The 27,042-nt window shown below is 43.6% G+C and overlaps 1 protein-coding gene across 1 annotated transcript in view; it reads right to left on the reverse strand.

Moving 5' to 3' along the window:
• The window catches only part of LOC137376683 (metabotropic glutamate receptor 1-like), a 260,920-nt gene that overhangs the window by 184,362 nt on the left and 49,516 nt on the right, over window positions 1-27,042 (reverse strand). Inside the window, exon 2 of the mRNA XM_068045656.1 lies at window positions 23,957-24,206. Within this exon, the coding sequence (XP_067901757.1) occupies window positions 23,957-24,206 (250 nt within the window). The remainder of the gene's footprint in view (window positions 1-23,956; window positions 24,207-27,042) is intronic.

Here is a 27,042-nt window from a genome sequence, read left to right on the forward strand (position 1 = left end):
TATAGATATATAGAGATACAGCACTGAAACAGGCACTTTGGCCCACCAAGTCTGTGCCAACCAACAACCACCCATCTTATACTAATCCTACATTAACCCCATATTCCCTACCACATCCCCACCATTCTCCTGCCACCACTCGGGGCAATTTACAATGGCCAATTTACCTGCAATTCTTTGGCTGTGGGAGGAAACTGGAGCACCCGGCGGAAACCCACGCAGTCACAGGGAGAACTTGCAAACTCTGCACAGGCAGTACCCAGAATCAAACCCGGGTCGCTGGAGCTGTGAGGCTGCGGTGTTAACCACTACGCCACTGTGCCACCCAGGAATGATGTGATTAAGCTAGAGAAGGTGTAGAAAAGATTCACAAGGATGTTGCCTGGTTTTGAGAGCTTGAGTTATAAAGAGAGATTGGATAGGCTGGGTCTGTTTTCCCTGGAGCGAAGGAGGCCGAGAGGGGACATGATAGAGGTATATAAAATTATGAGAGGCATAAATAGGGTAGATAGCCAGAGTCTGTTTCCCATGGTAGGGGTGACTAAAACTGGAGGGCATAGATTTAAGGTGAGAGGGAGGAGGTTTAAAGGGGATCAAAGGGGTAAATTTTTCACACAAAGAATAATGGGTATCTGGAATGAACTGCCAGAGGAGGTGATGGAGGCAGGAACAGCAGCAACATTTAAGAGGCATCTGGACAGGTACTTGAATGAGCAAGGCATAGAGTGATATGGAATTAATGCAGGCAGGTGGGATTAGTATAGATAGGCATTATGGTCGGCATGGACGTGGTGGGCCGAAGGGCCTTTTTCTATGCTGTACGACTCTATGACTCTAAATATGGCAAACAAACTGTTAAGGTTCATTCTTCATGATTAATCAGAACTAAGTACAAAATCTCACACTCTGACCTGCTCTTAGAAGTAAACAAGGCACCTTGTACCTCAAATGCTCATTTTTTTTTATGACGAAGGTCCTGAGGAACGGAATATGGTAGATCAAGGGCTGAAACTAGTAATGTAAGTGATCATGAAACACATTACAGAGCTCTCATAATCAAAAGCCAAGTGCCCAGAGTGGGTATTCGAGTATCATATATTCCAGAGGAGTCTAGTTAATGGAGGGATGTGACAATTGTGGAACATGCAGGAAAAGCTATAGGCATGTTTAAATATTGGCTGAATGTTCAGGATGATGGCTAGGAAGCTAGGTCTATATACAGGCAGAACAGGGTGAATGAGTGAAGAATAGGTAAGTGCAGTGCAAGTTCAAATAGTAGGTCTAGAAGTGACTCTTGCACCAGAAAATGATCACGCACCAGAGAAAGAGCCTCAATAATGCAGAGGGAGATCTCACAGTAGTGGTCCCAACAGACAGAAACATGCAATTAGAGGCTGTACTTTGAATAGATTAGACAATGAAATGAAGGCCATAGAACAGTCTTGGGACAGAACTAAAAGCAGTAGTCCACATCAAGTTTTGGTGGCTGCCAATAAACTTGAGGATAAACTAATAAGAGAGGCAAAACAAAGGGAGTTTAGATAGTTGGAGAGAGTTTGGAGTTTATTCTGAAATAAGGGGCAGCTAGCTTTGTCACATGGGTGGATTTGTACTGAAAAAGTCCTTCCAGATTGAATTCATAAGGTTAACGTGAGACTAGTTGCTACGGTTTGAAGAGCGACTGGGTGGTACAGATGTTAGAGTGGACTCTCCCACAGCTGGAAAAGTAATCTTAAAAATCTTTTGAGCTCTTTTGGCCACATGTTCAAGTATCAATCAACATAAAAGTCGCATTCTGCAGGGCAATACTTTTCAGAGAAAAGTATTTCTGAAACTGCCCAAAGAGGCAGCAGATGCAGAAGGAAAACTATGGAAACTAAACAAATGAGTCTAAGGCCTGAATGATGCTTCCAGGTTGTAGTATTTTTCAGGGAGATTGGATTAAATGAAAATAGGTCGTGTTCAACTAAAAGCAGATCCCACAATGTTTTATTGGTATCATAAGGAAAACCTAAAGGAATCTTTATGCTGCGTGCTGTACTGGGCGGCACAGTGGCACAGTGGTTCGCACCGCAGCCTCACAGCTCTAGGGACCTGGGTTCGATTCTGGGTACTGCCTGTGCAGAGTTTGCAAGTTCTCCCTGTGACCATGTGGGTTTTCACCGGGTGCTCTGGTTTCCTCCCACAGCCAAAGGCTTGCAGATGATAGTTAAATTGGCTGTTGTAAATTGCCCCTAGTGTAGGTAGGTGGTAGGGAATATGGGATTACTGTAAAGTTAGTCTAAATGGGTGGTTGTTGGTCAGCACAGACTCGGTGGGCTGAAGGGCCTTGTTGATGATTTCTTGTGGGGTGGTACTGCAAAACTTGAGAAATGTGTTATTAAGTTTTGATTTGAATTTATATTTGGGAGTTAGACTTGTGGAGCTTTTAAATATATTGGTTTAGATATTAAGCAGAGTAGGTGTGAAATAACTTTAAATGAACAATCCTATTTAGAGAGTGTTACTCATATCCCAGTTAATCGTATTAGGTCACCACAGCAAGGTGATGTTATATCTAAAGAAGAGACAGAGAAATTGTGAACTTTGATTGGTTGGTTGCACTGGTTGTATACCCAGACTAGACAAGGTGCTAGTTTTGATGTATTGGAGTTAAGTACTATGAAGAAACACCCTAAAGTCGAGAATGTTTTAAGGGAAAATAAAACATTAAAAAATTAAATTTGGAGAAATGCATACTTAAGTTTGCATCCTTAGTTGACCCAAAGAACATGAAACAATAATTTTTAGCAACGCTGATCTTCTTAATGGGTATTCTAGTGCATCTGGTTTCATAATATTTCTTACAGGTAAGAATGGGAAATGTTGTCCTTTAGCTTAAGAAGCTAAGAAAATCAAAAAAAACTTTGGCTGCTGAAACATGGGGTCTTGTGAAGGCAGTGGGTATGGAATTTTATTTCTCAAAAAATTTAAGTGAGATTCAGTACAGAGGGTGTACTGAAGACAGTATACCCTTTGAATGTTATGTAGATAATAGTTCATTGTGAGATAATGTAGGCTGTACAAAAGGTGTGAGAGAGAAAAAGTTATGGATTCACCTTGTTGGCTTGATACAAATGCTAGAGAGAAAGGACATCTCAAAAACTAAATGGGTGGATTCCAGTCATCAACCGTCTGATTGTTTTATTAAAAAAATGCACGAACAAAGAAATTGTTATGGGTCCTAGAGGAGGGGCACCTCGCAATATAATGCTTTGTACGGAATATGGGTGTTTTTGATTTAATTTGTTTTGAAATTTTGGTTGGACTTATTAACTCTAATTTTTATTTAAAGAGAGAGAAGGAAATCTGTTAATTATACATTAATTGTTAGCAGGTGGTGGGCATTAACTGGAGATTCACTTGTGCCACTATAAATAGACACAGATTGAAACTGTGGTCTTTGGGTTCAGAGTTGCATGCTTGTCATGTTTAACTTGGCAAATAAATGCTTATAAAAGAGTGCAAAGATTGACTCCAGTTCTATCCTTCACCAACTGGCTTTCTGGTGTATAACAGTTGACAGATACAACACTAGCATCTATCCAACAAAGTGGAAAATTGTCAGGAATGTCCCGACCACAAAAAGCAAAACAAATCTAATTCAGCCAATTACGCCCCATTAGCCTATTCTCAATCATCAGCAAAGTGATGGAAGGTGTCATTGACAATGCTGTCAAGCGGCACTTAGTCACCAATAACCTGCTCACTGAACTAGATTCCAGAGGTGAAGTGAGAGTAACTGCTCTTGACTCCATACAGCATTTTACCAAGCATGGCATCAAGAAGCCCTAGTAAAACTGAAGTAATTGGGAAGCAAGGTGAAAACTCTCCTCTGGCTGGATTCATACCTAGCACAAAGGAAGATGGTTGTGGTTATTGGAGGCTGATCATCTCAGCCAGAGGACATTGCTGCCAGTGTTCCTCAGGGCAGTGTTCTAGGATCAACCACCTGCAGATAATTCATCAGCGACCTTCCATCCATCCAGCGTCTTGGGTCCTGGGGCTGGTTGTGGAAGCAGGGGCGGCGCTCATGCCCGATTGTCAGGGCCACTCCCAGAGCGCGGAGAAGTCGACAACTCTCACTGGGCGGCCTTTCCCAACTCCAGGATGCCCGCTTACCCAGGTAAAATCCCCGTGGAGACAGGTGAAGGCCCTTAAGTGGCCGTTAAGTGGCCACTTAAGGGCCTTAATTGGCCTGGGACAGGCGACCTGTTTTCCACCTCCCCGCCCCACGTAAAGTGGGATGGAGGCGGGGGCAGGTTGAGAAAGCCTCTCAGAGCCTCATTTTCAATTTTCCGCCACCCCCCACCCCCTACTGTTCCCCGCCACCATCCGGCTCGCTGGGGTGGCAGAAAACTCTGGCCAAGGTGTGGTGCTTAGACTCACTTGTTGGGGATAATCATTACCTGGCACTTGTGTGACACGAATGTTACTTGCCACTTATCAGCCCGAGACTGAATGTTGCTTGCAGGCATGAAATGCTTCATTATCTGAGGAACTAAACAATCACCTGTGAACATCCCAGATCATCTGTGAACATTCAGTTCCATTCACAATTCCTCGGATAATGAAGCATTAAGTGGTTGATAAGTGGCAAGTAACATTCGTGTCACACAAGTGCAAGGCAATGATTATCTCCAACAAGTGAGATTCTAAGCACCACACCTTGGCCAGAATTTTATGCCACCCCAGCAAGCCAGATGGTGGTGGGGGGCAGTGGGGGGTTGTGTAAAATTGAGCGGTAGGCTCCGGGAGGCTTTCTTAACCTGCCCCCTGCCTCCGCCCCACTTTACATGGGCCGGGGGGGCGTGGAATTTTACCCATGGTAAGCAGTCGTCCTGGAGCTGGGAATGGCCGCCCGGTGAGAGTTGTCAACCTCTCCATGCTCTGGGAGAGGCCCTGACAATCGGGCATGAGGGCTGCCCCCGCTTCCACAACCACCCCCAGGACCTAAGACACTCCCCTTCCCCCCAAGCGACCTCTCTTGCCTAGCCGGGGCCCGACCGATTACCCCGGCGAGGCAAGCCAAACTAACCTGCAGTCCTGGCTCCATGTCCTCGACTGGGCTGCAGTCCCAGAAGTGGCCACTGCTCCCGGTGGCTTTGCTGGAACTAAGAGCTGCCGCCCCGATGATAGGCCGACAGTTCAATGAGGCAGGACTTCCTCCCTCAAGTGGATGGAAGTCCCACCTTGGAACAATTAAAGCCCGGGGACCCGTAAAATGCGGGACGGATCCCCGGGCTAGGCGGAAGTGGGTTCGTCACCGACTTTTACGTCGGTGGCCCGCTCCCATCTGCCTGACGTAAAATCCAGCCCCTTGATACTCAACAGCATTACCATCACTGAATTTTCCCATCATCAACATCCTGGGGCTCACCATTGTCCAGAAATCTAACTGGACTAGTCACATAAGTACTGTGGCTACAAAAGCAACTCAAAGTCTGGGAATTCTGTGGCAACTAACTCACCTCCTGACTCCCCAAAGATTTTCTACCATCTACAAAACACAAGTCAGGAGTGTTATGGAATACTGTCCACTTGCCTGGATGATTGTAGCTGCAACAACACTCAATAAACTCAACACCATCCAAGGCAAAGCAGCCTACTTGATTGGCACCCGCTTAAATATTTACTCCCTCCACCACCAGTGCACAGTGGCATCAGTGTGTACCATATACAAGATGCACTGCAGCAACTCACCATGCCTCCTTCAAAAGTGCCTTCCAAATCTGCGACTTCGACCATCTGGAAAGAGAAGGTCAGCAGGTGCACCAGCATCTGCAAGTTCCCCTCTCGGTCACACGCCATTCTAACTTGGAAATATATCACTGTTCCATCATCATTACATTTTATGGAAACATTTAAAGCACATTGATCTTGAAACTCGATCTTAACAGCACTGTAGGGGTACCTACATCAACAGACTGTATTGGTTTAAGAAGGTGTCTCACCACAACCTTCTCTTGGCAATTAAGGGTGGGCACTAAATGCTCACATCCCACGAACAAATAAACAAAAAGTGATGACTGTGTGTACACAAACTTCTGCAGGGTGGGGGAGAAGGATTAAGAGAGGTGCCCACCCATGTCCTGTCTTGACTCTTTGGTTGTTATTTGCTCATTAAAATGATTGCCTGTGTTCTGGAGCTTCTTCCTCGGGAGTTTGGGTTCTGTGCCACTAATCATGGACACTGATCACAGTGAACCAATAAGTCAATTTCAGTTTTTATTATAAACGAGATATCATATTACCTGACTACCTCAAAGTACTGGACTGTCCTTGGGATCAACTTTGAATTAAAACAGCTTTCTGCTGAGCATGGGATGTATTGTGTAAGCAGACCTAAGGTAAAGATATCCCCACAGACAAGGAAGGTGATGAAATGTAGGTGAGTCATTCAGCCAAATTTGCGATGGTCTGGAATATGTTAACCTGGTCACTTGTGTTCATGGTAATAAAATTATCAGAAAAGTTTATGACACCAAATAACTGAGGTAATAAAATGATTGCAAGAGATTGAGAGGAACTAAATGTATCTGGCTGCCTCCATGTTGCTATTCTGCTGTCATTCTTATGTATCTTTCATATACTATGATTTATCGGTGGTATGCAGGGAATGTAGAGGTCAAAGGTAAGAATGATATAAGACATGTGAGTGAACTACTGCGTAGCAGCACGTGCACTGAAATTGTAAAGTATCGTGTCTCAATAAAGACCTGACCCTGCATTGTTACAAATGGATGTGTGTGTATACTCTAGTGTTACGACCAGGTGAGAAAGGGGTCTAGGGTTCCCTCTCAGCCTTCACCTGGTCTTACCGTAACAGGGTTTTATTTTAAACACACTTTTTTTTAGCTCCCCCTTAGTGAATCCTTGTTTACTAACTTCCAATTATAAGGCAAAGAAACTAGCCAAACAGGTTTGCTTAGGTTTAAAGAAAAAAGGTTGAACTTTATTAAACTTAAACCCTAATTCGGTTAATACCTACAGATACATGATGCACCCATGCTAGTATGCATACACAATACAGACATGCAGACAGAGACAGAAAACAGCAAAATAAATAAAGTAGAAAAGTTTGAGGCAATATCTGAAGATGGTATTGTTTACTGTTCTTCGAACTCGCTGTAAAGTCCTTGATTGTAGGTAGGTCTTGCTTTTCGTTGGGGCCCAATATTCTTCTTAAACCTTGTTCGATGTAGGAGACTTTTCTCTCTTGGAGTTCATGTGTCCTCAGTGGGTCCAGAGGCTTGTGAGAAAGAGATGGGAGCAGACAGGAGGGGTCTTCTCACTCCAGGAGCATTCAGTCTTTACTGAGTTCAAAAACTCTGTGACTAGTTCAAAAAACCCTGGACCAGCCAGTTAGTCATGTGACCAGCTGGTTTAACCAATTCTGGCTTTTGTGTATGCTATCACCTTAGCAATCTTTGGAATGCTCTTCCTTACACCTTCAATGTCTGGTGATCAAAATCCATTGCGGGTTGAATGTGTCAGGGAATGGTCCTTTGTCTCCACAAGCACTGTCAGTTAGTTTGTCAGGTAAGTGTCTGGCAGCCCTTGTAACAGGCCTTCTCATCTTCCCAGCAAGTTTAGATCAATGTTCATATGACAAAATTAATATGCCTCATTCTTGGCAGGTTGGGGCCTGCATGACACTAGTGTTTAAGGTAATGAGATGAACTTGAATAAAAATTGTGCTTTAAGGAACAGCAAAGCTGTGATAGGCATGGGGATTGGGTAAGTATCTACATGCATAAACACAATTCCATTTTTTTATATTTTGGTGCATCATTTACAATCAGGACTCAGTCCAACTTTATTTCATGCGATTATGGGATTTGCACCAGGGTGTTTGGGGGATTATATTCCTTTCTTCTGTCCAACGTTCATGGAAGCTGCAAATCAGAGGCTTTGATTATTTGTTTCAAAAATATCTCAGCGTAAACTCAATTGGTTTATCTGGAGAAGACCTGTTGTCATTTATCATTCGCTTTCACTGTGCTGGCTCTGTACCTCCTTCAGTAACTCGGCAGATATGCCCAGCTCCCTGTAAGGTTGGTCCAGAGGGTCTCCTCTGTGTAATGAGGATTTTATCATCTGTTTCACTATTTCTTGAGTTGTGGGGAAGGACGCCAGGGCTGGGTGGTTTCTGTTCACTCCAGTTGTACACAGCAGCTAACACTTGTATCCCAATTGGAACAGCAAGGCTATAGAACAGCCATCAGGAGACGCCTAATAGAGTTACAGCTCATATTACTGTTTATAATATCATAATCATATGGCCCCTCTAGATCAGCCTATTTATATTTGCAACAATCCTTTGAATGCAGGAAAGCGGTAATAGAATAATACAATCAAATAGCACAGAAGGAGGCCATCTAACTGGTTGTTCCTATGCCGGTTCTTTGAAAGAGTTATCCAATTATTCCCACTCCCCTACCGTTCCCCCATAGTCCTGTAAATCTTTCCATTTTAAGTATTTATCCAATTCCCTTTTGTAAGTTATTATTGAATCTTCTTCCACCACCCTTTCAGGCAGTGCATTCCAGATCTTAACAACTCGCAGCACGAAAACATTTCCCTCATCTCCCCTTTGGGTCTTTTGCTGTTTGTCAGTGGTGGGACTCTGTTGAGCTAAAAGTGCCTTAAGTGACACTTCGATATGCTAATATGTCATGGGAGAATGAAATGCTGACCTCAGACTGACAGCTTTGTCACTTTTGCTTGCAATGAAGATCAGTAAATGTCTATTTACCATTCAGTGTTATACCTGGGCTTAACACACGTTGCAGTCGGCTCTCGCACAATGATTAATCATGGGGCCAGTTAAAATTTCTGTAACCTCCTAATTGCTGCTGGGGCTTTTCAAACTTTAATGCATGTTCAAGCTGTGGTTCAGTAGGTAGCACTCTTACTTCCACATCAGAAGGTTGTGGGTTCAAGCCTCATTCCAGAGAGTTGAGTATATAATTGAAGCTGATATGCCAGTGCAGTAGTGCGTGAGTGCTGTACTGTTGGGGGTGTCACTTTTTGGATGATAGGTTAAACCTAGGCCCCGTTTGCCCTCTCAGGTGGGCGTAAAGGATCCTATGGCACTTTTTCGAAGAAAAGCAGGCAAGCTGTCCCTGGTACCCAAGCTAAAAAAAAGATCTGGTCAAGAGTTTAATTGCTGTTTGTTGGACCTTGCTGTGCGCAAATTGGCGGCTGCATTTCCTACATTACAATGGAAACAGCAGTTGAAAATGTTTTTAATTGGGGGAGTATAAAGTGCTTTGGGATGTCCTGAGGTCATGAAAGTTGCTATAGAAATGCAAGTTCTTTTTGTCTTTCTTTCTTCTAACTGGATATCAGTCAAACATTTTGAGCAGCGTTAAGGTGACTAACTCAGGATTTAACTGTTTTGTGGAGCAGGGATAAATCATTCCCCTAGAAGGGGAACAGCCCAATTAATGCTGAATCCCATGACCCATTAACATTGTAGCTGAGCTGCTGTAACCCTGTGAAGAGCGAATTGCTGTTAACACTGAAATCTTTCTGCACTATGGAGTCTGCAAGACCCAGAAAACTATTTATAGGAGGGATAGTCATTCTCCCCATAGGGGCCTCGTGTAGCAGACATGGGAGGAAATAGGTCATCACTCTCTGTTGAACTCAAAGGCTTTGCAAGGATTGAAGGGAGACTTGAAAGAACTAGCTAAGGTAAAGCAGAAGCACTGCCGTGCACAACATGAACTCATCACAGGTGGACCCACAGGAACGCTTGTTCCAGCAACATTCTAATTCTTTACTCGTGGCCTCTACAGATTACTAAGAGGAGACTAATTAATTTCAGTACTGCCCTGAACTCAAGATGCACTGGGGTAACCAGGGAAAGACACAGTGAGCAAGTGTTCATGGCAACCTGTGTGAGCATTAACAGTGCTGAAAAGGGGCCATTCAGTTCCTCGAGCCTGTTGCGCCATTCAATTAGATCATAGCTGATCTGTATCTCAACTCCATTTACACACCTTGATTCTGTAACCCTTAATACCCTTATCTAACAAAAATCCATCCATTCAGTAAAAGCAAAATACTGCAAATGCTGGAAATCTGAAATAAAAACAGAAAGTGCTGGAAATACTCAGTAGGTCTGGCAGCATCTGTGGAGAGAGAGCAGAGTTAAAGTTTCAGGTCTGTGCATTCATCAGAACTGGCAAAGGTTAGAAAAGAACTAGGTTTAAAGCAAGTGAAGGGGGGTGGGTGGAGAGTGGGGTGGGGGGGGGGGGTGGGGTGGTAGGGAAGAGAACAAAAAGGAAGGTTTAAGATAGGGCTTATCCTGGGATCTTTTTGAATTTGAACTCCCAAACAAAGGAAATTGAACTGAGAGAACGCCGTGTGCTCATGGACTGAGAACATCTCCTCTCCTGCCCGACCTGTCTGCCTGCTTCATCTCTTCCCACGGAACTGAATCTTGTGAAAATATGTGAAACTAAAAGAGAGAAAGATTTCCTATGTGTACAGGGTTTAAGACTAATACTGGGCCCCAATGAACCGCAAGTCCATATCTTCAATCAAGGACTACAGCAAGCTTGAGAAACAGTAACAAGATATTGCCTCAAACTGTTCTACTTATCTTTTCTTCTGTTCTTTTCTATTCCTATCTGCATGTTGATATTGTGTGTGCATGCCAGCATGAGCGTGGCGTATATCTGTAAGCGTGAACCGTATTAGAGTTTAAGTTTTAAGGTTTTAATAAATTTCCTCTTTCTGCTTTAAACCAAAGAAAGCCTGTTTGTGCTCAATTATTTGCCTGATAATTGGAAACTGTGAACAAGGATTCACAAAGGGAGAGCTCAAAACACAGTATGTTTAAAATTAAACTCTGTTACAATAAGACCAGGTGAAGACAGCAAGAGACCCCTAGACATATTGCTCACCTGGTCGTAACAGCGTGTTAATGCTTGTGAAAGACAAAGCATTAGTCCAGAGATTAATGGCAGAATAATGGGCAGCTCTGTCCACATGAAAAACAGGCACATGGTTAAAAAATAAAACAAAACAATAAAAAAAATATTAAAAAGGCCTGTCGTGCTCTGAAATTGTTGAACTCAAGGTTGAGTCCGCAAGGCTGTAGAGCGCCCAATCGAAAGATCAGGTGCTGCTCCTCAAGCTTGCGTTGATGTTCACTGGAAACTGCAGCAGGCCAAGGACAGAAATGTGGGCATGAGAGTGGGGTGGGGGGGGGTGGCTGGAGGGTATGTTGAAATGGTAAGCAAACGGAAACCAGGGGTTATGCTTTCGGACTGAGTGAAGGTGTTCTGCAAAGTGGTCACCCAATTTGCGTTTGGTCTCCCCAGTGTAGAGGCGACCACATTGTGAGCAGTGAATACAGTATACTAAATTGAAGGAAGTACAAGTAATTCGCTTTTATTCCATCTATTTAGTCTTGAAATTTTCAATTGACCTCCTGTCTCAGCAGTATTTTGAAGGAAAAATTCCAGATTTCCACTACCCTTTGTGTGAAGAAGTACTTCCTGATGTCAACTCCTAAATAGTCTAGCTCTAATTTTAAAATTATACCCCTTTGTTCTGGACTCCCCCACCAAAGGAAATAGGGTAGATGGAGAGAAACTATCAACTCCCTCAATAATGTAAAACAACTTAATTATATTACACCCTTAATCTTCTATACTCAAAAGAATACAAGCCTAGTCTATGCTCACCCAAGACATGCTCATAAATCAATCTGTCAGGATGATATCTATTCTATTTGTAGCTGGCTAAGACTGCCTTGTTCTTGTAATAACTTGAGTATTTTCTTTGCTTGCAGGACGAAAAATGTTATATAATTGGTTGGGGACCCAGAGGAAACCAGAGCTTGTGTCACAATCCGTAGATGCCAAACACCAGCACAGCTACATGAACCCCTCCCACTGCCTCCCCCCAACTTCCAACCAAGGATGCAGATAGTGAGGGTTGAGAAGGAACCATAAAGGAGGAGGAGCAAGTGGTATTGGGTGCTCAACGTCAGGCACTTGCTGTCTAGATATCCACCATGGTTCCTGCCACTACTGCAGCACCTTGGGATTCAGACCTCACAGGTCCTGATAATAAAGACAGATTCCCATCTGAGAAAAATTGTCTACCTGAGGCATTTGCGACTGTCCAAATATATTCTGCAAAATCTGGGGGTGAAATACGAAGGAGTCCTATCACTTGGATCTACACAGTAGGGAATGAATGGCCGTTTGCACTATACGCAAAGGCACACGGTGGTTCACTCACTCGTTCCCTGTCGACCGTGGCTCAGTTGGTAGCCTTCTCACCTGAGTCACTGGAGATTGTGAGTTTAAACCTCACTCCAGAGACTTGAACATATAATCTAGGTTAACACTTCAGTGCAGTACTGAAGGAATGCTGTACTATCAGTAGGTGCCATCTTTTGGATGAGATGAAGTCCGATCTGCTGTCTCAGGTGTGTCATGAAGACCTGCCAAGAATGAGGCATATTAATTTTGTCATATGAACATTAATTTTGAACTGTTGCTGGAGTGAAGAAATGACTTGTTTAAAAAGAGATCACCAGACATTTGGCTGGAAGAAAACAAGAAAGTGCTGGAAATACTCAGCAGGTCTGGCAGCATCTGTGGAGAGAGAAGCAGAGTTAACATTTCAGGTCGGTGACCCTTCTTCAGAACTGTTCATGCGCATTGATCTTTGAAGGTGGCAGGATGTATTGAGAGAGTGGTTAGCAAAGCTTATGGGATTTTGGACTTCATAAATAGAAGCATCAAGTACAAAAGCAGGGAAGTTATGCTGAACCTTTATAAATCTCTGGTTAGGCCCCAATTAGAGTACTGCATTCATTTACAGTCACCACACTTCAGGAAGGATGTGAGGGTACTTGAGAGGGTATGGAGATTTACCAGAATGGTTCCAGGGATGGGGGATTTTAGTTACAAGGTTAAGTTGAAAAAGTTAGGGTTGTTCTCCCTGAAGCAAAGGAGATTGAAAGTAGATTTGATAGAAGAATACAAGATAAGTTAGACAAGGAAAAACTGTTCCCATTATCTGATGGTACAAGAACTAGGAGACACAGATTGAAGCTTTTGGGCAAGAGTTGCAGCAGGAATGTGAGGAAGAACATTTTTTACGCAACGACTGGTAATGACCTGGAACTCGCTGCACACGCGGGTGGTGGAAGCAGAGATAATTAATTACTTCAAAAGTAAATTTGATGGGCCAGTTGAAGGAAATAAACTTGCAGGTCTATGGGGATCGAACAGGGGAGTGGGACTGACTGGATAGCTCCACAGAGAGCTGGCATGGACTCGATGGGCTGACTGGCCTCCTTCTGTACCATAGATGACTCTATGACTCAAGAATTTGCAGAGTCAGATAAGGAAATTGTCAACCATGTTCATGAAGTTGTAACTACTGTGCCACATTAGTCAATTCTGAAGTGTTTTCATTTGTTTTACTCATTCATTGGATTGGTGGAATCTGTTTATCATGTGCGATTAAATTTTAGCATCACAAATCCACTGGCTACACAGTAGAAAAGACTTGCAACAATAGTGCTTTTCAGGAACTCCTAAAGTGCTTTGGAAGTGTAATCACTGTTGTAATGTAGGAAACGACAGCAGCCAATTTGTGCACAGCAAGCTCCCACAAACCGCAAAGAGATAATGAACAGATAATTTGATTTTCTGAAATAAAAGCAAAATACTGAGGATGCTGGAAATCTGAAATAAAAACAAGAAATGCTGGAATCACTCAGCAGGTCTGGCAGCATCTGTGGAAAGAGAAGCAGAGTTAACGTTTCGGGTCAGTGACCCTTCTTCGGAACTGACAAATATTAGAAATGTCACAGGTTATAAGCAAGTGAGGTGGGGGTGCGGCAAGAGATAACAAAGGAGAAGGTGCAGATTGGACAAGGCCACATAGCTGACCAAAAGGTCATGGAGCAAAGGCAAACAATATGTTAATAGTGTGTTGAAAGACAAAGCATTAGTACATATAGGATGTTAATGGACTGAAGATTGAACAGCAGCAAGTACAAACATGAAAAAAAACAGTGGGTAAGCAAACTGAACAAACTAAGATGAAATGAAATAAACATAAAAAAAAATTTTTTTGTAAAAAATGTAAAAAAGAAAAAATAACTAAAAGTAAAAGTAAAATGTGGGGCCCGTCATGCTCTGAAATTACTGAACTCAATGTTCAGTCAAATATATATTATTTTTGATTTTCTGATGCTGGTTGAGGGATAAATATTGGCTAGGAGAACTCCTCTGCTCTTCTTTGAACGGTGCCCTGGGATCCTTTACATCCACCTAAAAGGGCAGCCAGGACATTGGTTTAATGTCTCATCCTAAAGATGCCACCTCCGACAGTGCAGCACTCCCTCAGATTAATGCTTTTACTAAATTTTTGGCTGCGCTCCAACATCAAACAGATAATCTGATCATTACCTCATTGCTGTTTGTGGGACCTTTCTGTGTGTTTCCTACATTAACCACACTTCAAAAGTACCTCGTTGGCTGTAAAATGCTTAGGGAGATTCTGAGGTTATGAAAGGTGCTATATGCTGCGACCCCACCCATTGTTCTTCTTCTCATCAGATCTTCCATAGGGTAAAAGTATGCAGCACAAATCAAACCATGCCTAGCAATCTCCCACAAACAGCAGGTTAAATAAATAATCAGTTAAACAGTCACCCAGGACACATCTCTGCTCTTCAAGTAATGTCATGGAATACCTACCTGAACAGACAGTAGGGGCCTCAGTTTAATATCTCATCAGATAATCAATGGAGAACTTACACACCCTACACTCATCTGAACATAGATAAAGTAAAGTCCTAGATTGAGACTGGAACCCATCACCTGCTGAGTCAGATATAACAGTGCTGACTCTGGGCCAATCTGACACTTCAATAAAAGTATTTTAATATTACCATCTGATATATCTAAACACAGTAACTTAAACCATAATAAATATGACTAATAAAGTTTAGAATGCTGCAGAATGCTTGTAAACAATATGACAAAGGCAGTTTAAGTGAAATGGTTGTTCTATACCAAGCATGTTCTGAAGAAATTAAGGACTTATGATGACATAATTCTTCCTTCAGCCCTAGTGACTCGGATAGATACAGTTAATGGTAAATTTTAATAATCACTGGTTATGCCTCAGCTGGAGTGCTGTGTCCAGTTATGGATACCACACTTTAGACAGGATATCAAGGTCTTGAAGAAGGTGCAGAAGAGATTCACTAGAATGGTACCAGGGATCAGGGACTTCAGCTATGAGGAGAGACTGGAGAAGCTGGACTAGTTCTCCTTAGAGCAAAGAAGGTTAAAGGGAGATTTAATAGAGGTGTTCAAAATTATGAAGGGTTTTGAAAAGTAGATAGAGAGAAACTGTTTCCACTGGCAGCAGGGTTGGAACCAGAAGACACCGATTTAAGATAATTGGCAAAAGAACCAGAGAGGAGACACTTTCTTTTTACACAGCAAGTTATCATCTAGAATATACTGCCTGAAAGGGTGGTGGAAGCAGATTTAATAGTAAATTTCAAAGGAGAAATGGGTATATACTTGAAAAGGACTATAGGAAAAATATAGATAAAGAAAAATGTGCAGTTATATTGCATCTTTCATGACCTCAGGATGTCCCAAAGTGCTTTATAGCCAATGATGTACTTTTGAAGTGTAGTCACTATTGTAATGCAGGAAATGTGTCAGCTAATTTGCGCACAACAACTCACACAAACAGCAAAGAGATAATGACCAGATAACCTGCTTTTGTGATTTTGATTGTGGGATAAATATTGGCCAGGACACCAGGAATAACTGCCCTATTCTTCTTCGAAATACTGCCATGGGATCTTTTACATTCACCGGAGGGGGCAGGAAGGACCTTGGTTTAATGTCTCATCCAAAAGACAGCACCTCCAATAGTGCAGCAATGGAGCCCAGGTTTTTGGGCTTATGCCTCTGGAGTGGGATTTGAATCCACAACCTTCAGATTCAGAGACATGAGTGCTACTGCTGACATTAGCTATGAAGCACTTTGCATGTCCCGAGGTTGTGAAAGGGCAAGGGAGTGGAAATAATTGGACAGTTCTTTTAAAGAGTCAGTACAAGCACAATGAGCTGAATGGCCTCCTTCTGTGCCATATGATTGTACGATGAAAATGCCAAAATTTGAGTTCTTGGCCTAGAATTTGGTTCGTGCTGACATGCCAGTGCACCTGGGCCTAGGGTGTGATTTCTGCACCACGGGTGTCACTGCCCATTCTTAATTGTCTTTGAGAAGGTGGTGGTGAGCCGCCTTCTGCTGCAGTCCGAGCAGCGAAGGTGCTTCCACAGTGCTGTTACAGAGGGAGTTCCAGGTTTTTGACCTAGCAATGGTGATATATTTCCAAGTCAGGATAGTTAAGAAGCCTTGGTAAGTTGCTGCTGTGCATCTTGTAGATAGTACACATTGCTACCTCTTTGCACAAGCGGTGGAAGGTCTGAACATTTAAAGTGGTGGATCGGATTTAAAAAAAAAGCAGATGACTTTGTCCTGGATAATGCAAGCTTCGTTAGTCGTTGTTCGAGCTGCACATATCCCAGCAAATTTAGATGGTGAAAAAGCTTTTGGGAGCCACTCGCCACAGAATACCCAATCTTCAGTATTTATGTGGTTCATCCAATTAAGCTTCTGGTCAATAGCAACCTGCAGGATGTTGACGTTAGGGTATTTGATGATGGCAATGCCATTGAATGTCAAGGAGAGGTGATTAGACTCTCACTTTTTCTAGATGGCCATTGCCTGGCACTTGTACCGCACCAATATTACTTACCCCTTATCAGTCCAAGCCTGAATGTTGTCCACATGTTGCTGTAAGCAGGCACGGACTGCTTCATTATCTGAGGACTTGTGAATGGTAAACAGCTCCACTTCTGACCTTAGGATGAGGGAAGCTGAAGACACTACTCCTGAGGAACTCCTGCAGCAATGTCCTCGGGCTGAGATGACTGGTGTTATGAAAGTACTTCCATTTTTTGTTAAATTTTGAGGACGTGTGTTTTACTTGAGAAAACTGAAAAGAATTCCATGAATGTTTATTTCACTGAGGTTATTGAAAGGACTGAGAGGTCTTGTTTGCAAACAACATGTACTGGAAGTCACCTATCTTCAGATAAATACCCATCAAGGCCTTTTTGCCTTGGGGAGACGTTTAAAGAGAAGTGACAGGTCAAAATATATAGAGGTCTGGAGGCTTGACTCTTGAGATATTGTTTTTGGTTTTGCTTTGGACACTGTATTGGATTGTAAACTGTTTTGAAGGCAGTTAGACAAAAAACAGCCAGGAGAGCAGTCACCCCAGCTCAGCCTTTTCCATCTCTTTGAAATGCCTGCCAGTATTTCCATCTCTTTGAGAAGCTCTTAGAAGTAAGTGTAAGAAAAGAGAAATTGATGCTACATTCATCCTGAAAGGCCTACCTGAAGCCCGTGTTGTCGCATTTCTCTTGAGACGCTGGAAAAACCTGCCAGATAAATCCTCGACACTGCTTGAACGAATTACTCCAGAGAAGGATTCAGTGACCCATCACCATATACCCAGATGCCAGACAAAAAAGGGACATCTGACATCTTTCCATATCTTTTTTTTCTTCAAGAATTAGCAAGTATTTTGCCAAAGTATTTTTTTTGTCTTTTTTTTGTAACAGAGCTCTAAAAAGAAAATCTCCTTTTTTCGGTGTGTGTGTGTGTATGCGTGCATGTGTGAGGGGCTAAGGTAAAAGGGAACTTGCATATTTCAATCTTTGTGTTAATGCTTTGCTTCATTACTGGTTAAGTCTTGTTTTATAATAAATGGATAATTCTGTTGTTCATTAAAGAAACCTAGTTGGTGTATGTTATTCTGGGATAAAATAGAGTCTATGATTGACCACATTGGTCACTGAGTAAACATTTAAACATTTGTTGTGACCTGTGGAGAAGTGGAACAAGAGGAAACAGTGCACTCCTCCTGCTTCAGTCGTAACACTGGCCTCCAACAACCACAACTCATTTCCTTTGTGCTCAGTATGACTCCAGCCAGTGAGGAGTTTTCCTCCTTATTCCCATTGATTTAGGGCTCCTTGATGGCACACTCGTTAAATGCTCCCTTGCTGTTAAGGGCAGTCACTCACACCTCACCTTTGGAATTCAGTTCTTTTGTCCATATTTGGACCAAGGCTGAGGTCTGGAGCAAGTGATCCACATTGAACCCAAACTGAGCGTCAGGTTATCGGTGAGTACGTGCCACTTGATAACACTGTCAATGACACCTTCCATCACTTTGCCGATGATTGAGAATAGACTGATGGTGTGCAATTGGCCGGATTGGATTCATCTTGCTTTTTGTGGTCAGGATATATCTGGGCAATTTTCCAGTTTGTTGGGTAGATACAAGTGTTGTAACTGTACTGGAACAACTTGGCTAGAGGCACAGCTAGTTCTGGAGAAAAAGTCTTCAGCACTGTAGCTGGGATGATGTCAGGGCCCATAGACTTTATCGTATCCGTTTCTTTATATCACGCTGAATGAACTGAATTGGTGGTAGCCTGGCTTCTGTGATGGTGGGGACCTCAGGAGGAGGTTGATATGGATCATCCACTCGGCACTTCTGGCTGAAGATGGTTGCAAATGCTTCAGCCTTGTCATTTGCACTGACATGCTGGGCTCCCCCATGATTGAGAGTGGGGATGTTCATGAAGTCTCCTGCTCCTATTAGTTAGCTCTGATCATAGCATGCTGCCTCTGCCGATTAGCATGAATGCATTCATGTGTTGTAGTTTCACTAGGTTGGCACCTCATTTTCAGGTATGCCTAGTGCTGCTCCTGGCATGCTCTTCACTCATCCAAGCTTGATCCCCTGGCTAGATGGTAATGGCAGAATGAGGGATATGCTAGACAATGAAGTTACAGATTGTAGTGGCATACAATTTTGCTGCTGCTGCTGATGGTCCACAGCACCTCATAGAGGCTCACTTTTGAGCTGATGGATCTGTTCTGAATCTATCCCATTTAGCACAGTGGTAGGGCCACATCACATGATGGAGGATATCTTGAGTGTGAAGACAGGACTTTGTTTCCACAAGGACTGTGCAATGGTCACTTCTACCAATAACTGTCATGGACATATGCAATACACCTGCGGCACATAACAGTGAGAACAAGATCAAGTAGGTTTTTCTCTTGTGTTGGTTTTCTCCTACCTGTCACAGGCCCAGTTTGACAAATATGTCCTTTGGCACTTGGCGAGCTCGGTCAGTAGTGGTGTTACTGAGCCACTTTTGGTGATGGACATTGAAGTCCCACACCCAGAATACATTCTGTGCCTTTGATACCCTCAATGCTTCTTCAATTCATGGGATTTTGTGTCGATGTTGAGGACTCCCAGGGCCGCTCCCTCCTGATTGTACAACACTGAGCCACCGCCTCTGGATGGGACAGGGTATACCCAATGATGGTGATGGATGAGTTTGGGACTTTGGCTGAAGGTGTGAATATATCAGGCTGTTGCTTTTCTAGGCTGTGGGACAGCTCTCCAAATTTTGCCACAAATCCCCCGATGCTAGTTGGGAGAACATTGCAGGGACAACTCAGCTTGGTGTGCTTTTGTCATACCTGTATCTGATGCATAGGTTGATGCCAGGTGGTCCGTCCACTTTTAATCTTCTTATCCTTTGTCATAGCTGTTTGGTACAATTGAGTGGCTTGTTACACCATTTCAGAGGGAAGAGTCAACCACATTGCTTTGGTCATTAGTGAACCATTTGGGCTTTTAATGACAATCCAGGAGTTTTGTGGCTATCTTTATTGATATTAGCTTTATTTTTCATTTCCAGGTTTATTTAATTAACTGAATTTAAATTCCGCAATTGCTGTAGTGGGACTTGAACTCTTGTCTCCGGTTCAGTAGTCCAGACTTCCTGATTATTAGACTGGTAACATAACCATAACACTACCATTCCAACTAAGGTTTACACATGGACACCTGCTGGTTATCCACAGGCAGCTTGCTGGTGAAGACTGCAATTCCTGGGCCCTTGCGCCACCCACAGTGGCCCTCAGGTAGGTCCTGGTAGGGGAGCAGGTAGGGAAGCAATCAGTAGAATGGGGGCTGAGTAGGCTGGCAGTAATCAGTTGAGGGAACTGTTGATCAGGAGCCGTCTATGTGGAAGTTGGCAATGATCTTTGGAAATGCATTGGGCCTAGGATGATCTCAGGTAAGTATATTCTACAAATTATATCTTCTTGGCAGTGGCCTGCAGTGGTTCCATTAACTGCCATATTTAGACCTCGATTTACTCAACTCAGTCGGCGTTAGTTCAGGGCAAGTTGATTAAGTAAAGTGGGCAAACGGACGTTAGGTCTCTTACTTGCATGTGCCAGGGGCCTAATGCCTATTTCAGACACAGGTCCTGGATGCCTCTTTTGATGCCTATATCAATATGGTAGATGACCCAGTTCCAGCTCAGACATGACCACAATCCGCCCACCAATTTGGATGCTTTTGCATCCATGTTATGCTGTAATGGACACAGCTTCGTTGAATTTTTAGGCTGCCATTCTAAAATTACTTTTTGTGCACAGGCCACAGCCTGTGGGCCATTTACCTGGCTCCCACCCGTAAGAAATTTCTATGATTCGGTGGCAAGGCTGATTCAGCACTTGCATTTTAAATATTATTATTTCTCGGCAGTGCTCCCAGGCATGCCATATAACTATGGAACAGATGTATTTCATGCCACTGTGGGAGTAAATCATCATATCTATATTTCCTAAGGGTAACAAATTTTGTTATATCAAAACCTTTAAAAGCCAACTTAATAAAGGAACTTAGTAATAATTGCTGTCAGAATGGGGAGGTGTGGGAAATATTGTATTCCTCCCTCTATTGTTATTTCACAGAGTAAATGATGGCAAAAAGAAAAGTGTCTTCTTCATAATAGTGCCACAGAATCTTTCACACCCACCTGAAAGGATAGTGCAGCACTCAGCTTCACCTCTCAACCAAATGACGACATCTATGGCAGTGCAGCACCCATTCAATGCTGCGCTGAATTGTCAACCTGGATTATGTGCTCAAGTCTCTGAGTGGCACTTGAACCTGGGACCTCCTGACACTGAGGTGAGGTGGGTGAAGAACACCAATCTATATAGATTAACCTGAACATATTGGCCAGGGTGCACACACTGGGCACATAGTGATCTTGAATCATGACATCATGAAAGCATTGGTGCTGACGTTGGAGTGGAATACTCATGGTCAGAGATTCTGAAGGTAATTGGGTATACTAAGCAAATCACAGGCCTTTGCACTCAGTCTTAAAACATCTCTTAGCTTTATTTTTAACAGAGCAGCGCTTTGGGAGCCGATGGCTGAAGGCCAATCTGAAAGCAGCTGAAAATTGACACAACGGCCTGAGGAATCAAAGTCTCTTCACTCTTCAATAGAATTGCTTTATGATAAGCCTATAGCACTGAATGCACTGAGAGCCTCACCCGCCAGGAGCCCCTCAAGAAGAAATTCGTGGTGGGGTGGGGGCAATAGCTACGATTCCCCAAAGTGCAATCCCAAGTGTGGTTTCAGAAAATCTGATCTGCAGAACCAACTCTGGAATTCTTAAACTCCGATCTTCTGGTTCCAAAATTTATCAGGCAGAAGCTGGTGATAATCCAATGAAAATAACTAGTATGCACGACCGAAAGGAGGGGCAAACGAAAAAAAGAAATTAAACGTCAAAGAAACTCGAGGCAAATCACCACTGAATGCCAGATAAGGAAATAGATTAGACATGTATCTAACTGAGCTATTCCCAGTGCTTGTGGGCAGTGAACACCAGATAATGGGAAGAGCTCAGGTCCTGAGTTTAAAGGAGGGTGCAACACCAGCAATACCAAGTGGGCAGCTTATTGTGCTACTGAAATACCACTAAATTCTGACATAATCGTTACAAACCAAACTATCATCCGCATATTTGCTAAGATAAATGATTATAATACAGTACCAAATCCTTGCAATTTTTCTTTCCAGCTGCAGAATAGCTTCCTTATTGAATATTTTAATGAATCAGCAGGTCCAATTATCATTCTGTAACTTCTGATATTGAGCAAATGTTTGGAATGGCTAGGTCCAATTTCAGATAAGTTTTACTGGAGTTTGGTCCTCAATACTTACTGCCACCTCTCTGCTATATGGGACAATATTCACAAACTAACGTTTCTGGGGCAGAGCTTCCCAAGATGGGAGCGAAGGCAGGGAACTAATTTAGTTTAGTTTAGAGATACAGCACTGAAACAGGCCCTTCAGCCCACCGAGTCTGTGCCGACCATCAACCACCCATTTATACTAATCCTATATTCCTACCACATCCCCACCTGTCCCTATATTACTAGAGACAATTTATAATGGCCAATTTACCTATCAACCTGCAAGTCTTTTGGTGGTGGGAGGAAACCGGAGCACCTGGAGGAAACCCACGCAGACACAGGGAGAACTTGCAAACTCCACACAGGCAGTATCCAGAATTGAACCTGGGTCGCTGGAGCAGTGAGGCTGCGGTGCTAACCACTGCGCCGACGTGAAAGAAAAACTTGCATTTTTATAGCACCTTTCATGACTTTGGCATCTCACAAAGCATTTCACAACCAAAGAAATACTTGTGAGCAATGTTCCCTCTAAGTTGCCCGGGTGCAGCAATCGGGAATGTCCCACGCAGGGAACAAGCAGGTTGCATACAGCAGCAGTCCTTTTAAGATGCATGCATGGCTCCGTGGAAATCTTAAATGGACGGTGGAGTGCAAGAAATGGGCTGTGCACAACAGAGAAATTAGAGGGAACATTGCTGGTGAAGTGTGGGCACTGTTGTCGTGTAGGAAAATTAATGGAAAATAATGGGATGGGACACATTGACCACACCCCAGGGGAAGAATTTTACCAGCCCCTGGGTGGCAGGTCGGGAGGCCGATAAAATAGCAGGAAGCCACTTCGGGGTGGCTCTCCCGATGTGGTCCCACCTCCGGGGCATTTTCCCAGCAGTGGGATCAGATGTGGAATGGCTGCTTGCTCCAAGGAGGTGGGTAGTCAATAAGCATAATTAAAGGCCCTATTAATAGCCATTTTACAAGGCCACCAGCATTTTGCTGATGCTGGAGCGGCCCCCACGCCCACCCCCACCCCCACCCCGCACTGCCTGGGGAGGCCACCAGCTTAACGGAGGTAGCCTCTCTGCGGCAGCTTGGGGCAGCCATTGGAGCTGAAGGCTTGCTGGCCCAAAGAAGGGACCACAGGGAAGGCAGCCCCTTGGGCCGCAGTGATCTTCCTCTCCGACCCTTGGTCCCCTGAATTTTTTAATTTTTTTTAAACGTGCATGTCAGAGCTCCGGAGGTCTCCTGCATGTCTCACAGTGGCCACTCCTACCAGTGGTGCTGATGAGGCTTCCGAGCTGCCTGCCCTCTGATTGGGCCAGCAGCACGAAGAGCCCGCCCACCGTCCTTAGTTGAACGATGGACCCACAGGTGGCAGTTGGGAGGCCGTCCGTGGTAAAACCGCCGAGGCGATCTCGCTGCCAGCAAGTGCAGGCTCAGGACTCACTTTTCGCCCTGGCATCATGGTCATGGTGCCCGTGGCAAAATTCAGGCCCTGAATTCCTGAGCTCCCCTCATGTGATCTATACAGAAGAGCACTGATTTCTAAAATTTCCCCTGATGTATACCAAGGGGACATGAGGTTATCATGACATAATAATACGAAGCAGATATATGGTAGCATTGTCACACTGTGATTGTAAGAGAATATTTAGTAGTTCCATCACACAGCAATAATAAGGGGATAAATAATAGCATAGCACAATGGTACCAGAAACATAGAAAAATGTCTACTTACCTGCCAATCAGTAGAAACTCTCCCAGTACCCCAAGTCTTCTCATTGCCATAAGCAGGCCTCTCACCGTCATCCCCTCACAGAAGCAGACAACAACTCTCGCTTTAGGTAGCCTTTCCCTTAATTTTCTCAGCAGTCTGTCAAAGACTTTTTCCCCAGCATTGCTGTAGATTTTACCTGAGTGTGCAATGCATAGTCCCTCCTGTGCAGCTAACTCCTTGAAAGCCTCCATTCCACTTTCTCCGTAGTTTCCTAAAACAGATATGAAACACTTTTGATTAAGAGAGTTAGTCTGGACAATGATGACATGGTGTCATGACATCACCATTATAGACAGTGCCAGCTGTAGCTCATTACCTTGAAGTCAAAAAATTGTAGGACTAAATCCCACTCCAAAGACTGGAGCACATGATTTAACCTGACACTCCAGCCTGGAGTACTAAGGGAGTGCTGCATTATCAGAGATGCTGTCTTTAGGATGTGATGTTAAACTGAGGGCCTGTCTGCCCTCTCAGGTGGACTATAATACTCTTGAAGAAAAGCAGGGGGGTTCTCCCAGTGTCCTGGCCAACATTTTTCCCTCAAACCAACATCACTAAAATGCAAAAGCAAAATACTGCAGCTGCTGGAAATCTGAAATAAAAACAGAAAGTGCTGGAAATATTCATCAGGTCTGGCAGCATCTGTGGAGAGAGAAGCAAAGTTAACGTTTCAGGTCTGTGACCTTTCATCAGAACTGGCAAAGGTTAGAAAAGAATTAGGTTTTAAGCAAGTGAAGCGGGTGGGGTTGGGGGGGTGGCATTGGTGGGGGGGGGGGGGGGCTGCAGGGGTTGGTGGGGAAGAGAACAAAAGGGAAGTTTTGTGATAGGGCAGAGGGGAGGAGAGATTCTATAACAAAGATGTCATAGGACAAAGGTAAAGAGCATGTTAATGCTTGTGGTGAAAGACAAAGCATTAGTCCAGAGAGAGTGTTAATAGCAGAATAATGAGCAGCTCTATCCACATAAAAAAACAGGCACATGGTTAAAAAAAACAAAATAATATAATAAAAAAATAGAAAAATGTAAAAAAAGGCCAGCATGCTCTGAAATTGTTGAACTCAAGGTTGAGTCCGCAAGGCTGTAGAGTGCCTAATCGAAATATCAGGTGCTGTTCCTTAAGCTTGCGTTGATGTTCACTGGAACACTGCAGCAGGCCAAGGACAGAAATGTGGGCATGAGAGCAGCTGGGTGTGTTGAAATGGCAAGCGACTGGAAGCATGGGGTTATGCTTTTGGACTGAGTGGAGGTGTTCTGCAAAGCAGTCACCCAATCAGCATTTGGTCTCTCCAATGTAGAGGCGTCCGCATTGTGAAGAGTGAATACAGTATACTAAATTGAAGGAAGTACAAGTAAATCGCTGCTTCACCTGAAAGGAGTGTTTGGGGCCTTGGATGGTGAGGAGAGAGGAGATAAAAGGGTAGGTATTACACCTCCTGCGATTGCATGGAAAGGTGCCGTGGGAAGGGGACGAGGTGCTGGGGGTGATGGAGGAGTGGACCAGGGTGCTGGGAGGGAACGATCCCTTCAGAATACTGACAGGGGAGCAGAAGTGAAGATGCTCGATGAGCATCGCCAGATCCAAATGTAATATTTCCAAGTTCGTGGACGACACAAAACTGGGTGGGAATGTGTGTTGTGAGGAAGATGCAAAGCGGTTTCAAGTGGATTTAGACAGACTCAGTGAGTGGGTAAGAACGTGGCAGATGGAATATAATGTGGAAAGATGTGAGGTTATCCATTTTAGCAGGAGGAATAGATGTGCCGAGTAGTTCTTAAATGGTAAGAGATGAGAAAGTGTAGATGTACAAATGACCTGGGTGTCCTCGCCAGTAAGTCGCTGAAAACGAAGATGAAGGTGCAGCAAGCAATTAGGAAGGCTAATGGTATGTTAGCCTTTATCACAAGAGGATTTGAGTGCAGGAGTAGAGAAGTCTTGCTTTAATTGTATAGAACCTCGGTTAGACCGCACCTGGAATACTGTGTGCAGTTTTGGTCCCCTTACCTTAGGAAGAATATTATTGTCATAGAGGGAGTGCAACAAAGGTTCACCAGACTTGTTCCCGGGATGGCGGGACTATCTTATGAAGAGAGATTGGGGAAACTGGGCCTGTATTCTCTAGAGTTTCGAAGAATGAGAGGTGATCTCATTGAAACCTGAAAAAAAAAATTAAATGGATAGACAGGGCAGATGCAGCTAAGATGTTTCCCCTGGTTGAGGAGTCTAGAACCAGGGGACACAATTTCAAAATAAGGGGGAAGCCACTTAGGACAGAGTTGAGGAGAAATTTCTTTACTCAGAAGGTTGTGAATCTTTGGAATTCTCTACCCCAGAGGCCTGTGGAAGCTCAGTCATTGAGTATGTTTAAAGTAGAGATTGACAGATTTCTAAATAGCAATGACATACAGGGATATGGGAATAGTGTGGGAAAAAGGCATTGAAGTGGATGATCAGCCATGATTGTATTGAATGACGGGGCAGACTCAATGGGATGAATGGGCTACTCCTGCTCCTATGTTCCTGTTTCGATTAGGCACTCTACAGCCTCGCGGACTCAACCTTGAGTTCAACAATTTCAGAGCATGACTGGCCTTTTTTTAATATATTTTTTAAATTTTATTTTATATTACATATTTTTGAACCATGTGCATATTTTTTTCATGTGGACAGCCTTGCTCATTGCTGTGCCATTAACACTCCCTCTGGACTAATGCTTTGTCTTTTACCACAAGTGTTAACACGCTTTTTGCCTTTGTCCCACTGCAGCTTTGTTACTTAATCTTTCCTCCCCTCTGCCCTATCACACACCTTCCCTTTTGTTCTCTTCCCTACCAACTACCAGCCCCCCACCCCACCACTTCACTTGCTTAAAATCTAATTCTTTTCTAACCTTTGCCAGTTCTGATGAAAGGTCACAGACCAGAAACATTAACTCTGCTTCTCTCTCCACGGATGCTGCCTGGCCTGCTGAGTATTTTCAGCTCTTTCTGTTTTTATATCACTAAAAAGCAGGTTATCTGCTCATTTGTCTTATTTCTATTTGTGGAAC

Source organism: Heterodontus francisci, chromosome 13 (genome assembly GCF_036365525.1).
Source record: "Heterodontus francisci isolate sHetFra1 chromosome 13, sHetFra1.hap1, whole genome shotgun sequence".
Taxonomy (NCBI): Eukaryota; Metazoa; Chordata; class Chondrichthyes; order Heterodontiformes; family Heterodontidae; genus Heterodontus; species Heterodontus francisci.